Below are 3,822 nucleotides of genomic sequence, written 5' to 3'. Positions count from 1 at the left end.
TATATATATATATCTTGATATGATTGCCAGGAGCTGGGGTACCAGAAGCTCAAAACAAGAATTAACAGCAAAAATCAACTGTTTGACAGAGAAGATCTGGCAATTTTTTATGTGCTCAACCTACATACTCAGCTCTACTGCTCATCCCACAAATGCTTGTTCCTTACAAATGTGGCACCATTTAAAAGAGTAATTAACAGGCTTTCCAATGTTATAAGCTTTATTACCAAGAATCATTATTACAAAAAAGAARTAATTTACSAAACACACATTTCTTTCCTTTTTGTGCTGAGTTTCAGGACAGCTCAGTTACAGTTCAACCAAATGTCCCGACAGTCGCAGCCACTCGAGCTGAGTTTTGGGTTGAGTTTTTSTCAGACTTTAATCTTTGTACGTTACTTTCAATCTGTGATTTGTGTCTCATCAGTCGTTCCTGTCCTTGGTCAACCTCCTGTCCTCCCAGTCGGTGTGGGAGCTTGTGGGACGGCAGTCTTTAGCCAACAAGAGTGAATACACCCTGAGGGAAACACCATCATCCATCCCTGTGAGTGGTTTTCACACACTTCCTGTTTCAACCACTAGAGGGCATGTTTGCACTTTAACTCAGCCTCCAACCAACACCCACACGTTTGTTTTACTTCACAAAGGCCTTGGATTAAACCCTCACAGAAACACTGAGGCGGATGTGTGTGTTTTTTCCACCCTCCACAGTTTTCATTTTGAACCACAGCCGTTGTGTTCGTCCTCACAGCCTCTCATTCTGCTCCACAGGATTTGATTGACAGGCTGATTGCTGTGAATTCAGATGTGAAGATCCATTCCCTGTTCCTCTATGAGCAGTCTCACACATTCGGCCTGAGGTGAGCTTGATATTTTCTTCATATAACTTAACATCAGTGGGGGGAAGCACACAGGATCAGATTAACAGCTGGCGACTCCTCAGTTTGTAGGATTAGGAGACGTCCACGCTTCTTTATTCTTTCATTACCCGGCGTTGGAAAGCTGATGAAAGGATTTCTCTGGATCAAATTGAAATAAGCTGGGCTGTGTGGGTATTTATGAACACCAGGACGCCCCAACAAGTGAGAGAACCGGTTAAAAAGAGAAGAGCTGAAGGGATATAAAGCGTAAGAAAAGCTCAATTCTTACTTTTCAGGAATGAGTTTTGGATTAAAACTCAATGTGTGAAAGTATATTTACAGGAGATTCTATATATTCTGTACCAAATGTTTGTTTACTCAGACGTATGTTCTGAATCCACCAGTGGCTGCTTCGCAGTTTTACATTTTTAGAAACTTTCTGAATCACACTAGCCTCGGCTCGTTTGGAGCCTTGCTGACTCTTTGCCCGTCAATCAGCCCACTCTTATTAGCATCCAGAATCCAAGTGAAAGGAAAAAGGATGCTTCGGTCCTTTATGCTCCTTTTCCACTAGTGTCACTWAGTGTCAGAACAGGTCAGTTCGGGTGCTTKTCCACTGACGTTCCAGTCCGGTTCCAGTGGGTGTATTTTGGGCGTTTGGTGGAGGTGGTTTATGGGTTTTTTGAAAAAAAAAAATTAATGTGCAAAATGAAAGATGGAAACACATTTGCCGAATAAGTTCAGAAATTTTTAAAAATTGCTAAAAATTCAAATTAAAATTGGATGGAAACACGACCAATGTCACTGCTACAATTGAGAAAATGGCGCCTCAAGTTGTTGTTGTAAAAGCAGCTCGGTCAAAACCAGTGACTCCACCCCCTAGCCAATCAGGGACKAACAGTGTTCTGACATCGCATTTTGGTGTCAACTGGGACCACTTGGAACCACAACGAAGTAGGTACTAAAAAAAAAGGACTGGTTCCAAGAATCTGGCCTAATGGAAATGGCCACTTTTCCATGGTGTAGTGTCGGAACGGTCGGTGTAGATACGGGTCGGTACGGTTGGTTTTCCACTGATGTTCCAGTCTGGTTCCAATGGGTGTAGTTTGGACGGTTGTTGGAGGTGGTTTTTAGGTTTTTTGAAAAAAATTAATGGGCAAAATGAGAGATGGAAACACATTTGCCGAATAAGTTCGGAAATTTTTAAAAATTGCTAAAAATTCTAATTAAAATTGGATGGAAACACGACCAATGTCACTGCTACAATTGAGAAAATGGCGCCTCAAGTTGTTGTAAAAGCAGCTTAGACAAAACCAGTGACTCCACCCCCTAGCCAATCAGTGACTAACAGTGTTCTGACATCGCATTTTGGTGTCAACTGGGACCACTTGGAACCACAACGAAGTAGGTACTTAAAAAAAAAGGACTGGTTCCAAAAATCTGGCCTGATGGAAATGGCCACTTTTCCGTGGTGTAGTGTCGGAACGGTCGGTGTAGGTACGGGTCGGTACGGTTGGTTTTCCACTGATGTTCCAGTCTGGTTCCAATGGGTGTATTTTGGACGGTTGGTGGAGATGGTTTTTAGGTTTTTTGAAAAAAAATTAATGGGCAAAATGAGAGATGGAAACACATTTGAATATTAACACTTGCAATAATTTAGCCAATCAGTGATGAGCAGTGTTCTGACGTCRCATTTTGGTGTCAGCTGGGGCCGGTTGGAACCACAGTGAAGTAGGGACTAAAAAAAAGTGCTGGTTCCATGGATCTGGCCTGATGGAAATGGCTTGGAACCGTACCGAACCGTACCGACACTACAGTAAGTGGCACTAGTGGAAAAGACTCCATGAGCTGACAGCTTTGGGTCTTCAGCCTCGTTTACACGAGAACRTTTTTTTAWAAATGAAACTGTACCATTTCTGTCRCATTTTGGCCGTTTGTGTTCACAACAACGACGTCCGTTTTCTCTGACACTGAAACGACTTGAGTCCACGTTTTACCGTGGAAGTGTTTGGAAACGCCTGGCATTGTTTTCAAGAAAATGCAACTTAAGTAACGTGACGTGTGCACTGTAGACAGCTGCAGTGAATGCTCTCACCCTCGCTTCAAATGAACATATTCGTCATTTTGGAGGAAACTGTTTTCATGACCGCAGCAGAGGTCCTCAGTCCTGTTCCTCCTGACCCACAGTCCTGCAGGCTTTAGACCAGGGGTGGGMAACCATGGTCCCCAAAGACCACAGCCCTGCAGGCTTTATGTTTTCCCTGCTCCAACACGTCTGATTCAGTTATTGAATTACCTCTTCCAAGTTGTGCAGAAGCCTGATAATCATTCATTCATTCATTCATTCATTCATTCATTCATTCATTCATTCATTCATTCATTCATTCATTCACTCAAATGAGGTGTGTTGGAGCAGAGAAACAAGTCAAATGCAATAATAATACAATAATAGTTCCACACTTGATCTGCTGTATTGAACTCTGGGGTAAAGTTATAAAACAATCACAAATCCTATTTTTATTGTCCAGAAAAGAGCTGTAAGAATGATCACCAGTCACCCATCAAATACATTATTTTATCAATTAAAATCATAAAAMGTTTATGAGTTGGTTGRTTGTAATATTTTACAGGTTATGGATAAGGCTCATAAAATTTTATTACCTTTGAACATCCAATCAAATTGAGTTAAAATGTTTAACGGGCTGGAGATGTTTGTAAAACCTAAAATTCAAACAAATCTGAATGACCGACGTGCTTCAGCAAGGAATAAGATTATGGAATAATCTGGAAAGGGATTATATAAATGTATTCAATCTATTTAAGTGAATGATAAAATTAGTTTGTTAAAGTAATATGAAATTGTGTATTCATAAGAGGTGTTGTTTGTTAAGGAGTTCAAGTTTTTGTTTTGTTACTTGAAGATCATTATTGTTTGAAATTATAGGGGCATATATTATAAGAC

At 40.7% G+C, this 3,822-nt stretch overlaps 1 protein-coding gene across 2 annotated transcripts in view; it reads left to right on the top strand.

The window, feature by feature from the left end:
• The window catches only part of tbc1d32 (TBC1 domain family, member 32), a gene marked incomplete at its 5' end in the record, with an annotated part of 47,077 nt that overhangs the window by 16,696 nt on the left and 26,559 nt on the right, over positions 1-3,822 (top strand). For both annotated transcript variants that reach the window (XM_014033385.1, XM_014033386.1), the window contains 2 exon segments: positions 428-544; positions 772-860. In XM_014033385.1, the coding sequence (XP_013888839.1) occupies positions 428-544; positions 772-860 (206 nt within the window).

The sequence above is a fragment of the Austrofundulus limnaeus genome, unplaced genomic scaffold (genome assembly GCF_001266775.1).
Source record: "Austrofundulus limnaeus strain Quisiro unplaced genomic scaffold, Austrofundulus_limnaeus-1.0 Scaffold1720, whole genome shotgun sequence".
NCBI lineage: Eukaryota > Metazoa > Chordata > Actinopteri > Cyprinodontiformes > Rivulidae > Austrofundulus > Austrofundulus limnaeus.
The sequence above is the reverse complement of the archived record's forward strand: the minus strand, read 5'-3'. Positions and strand labels throughout refer to the sequence as shown.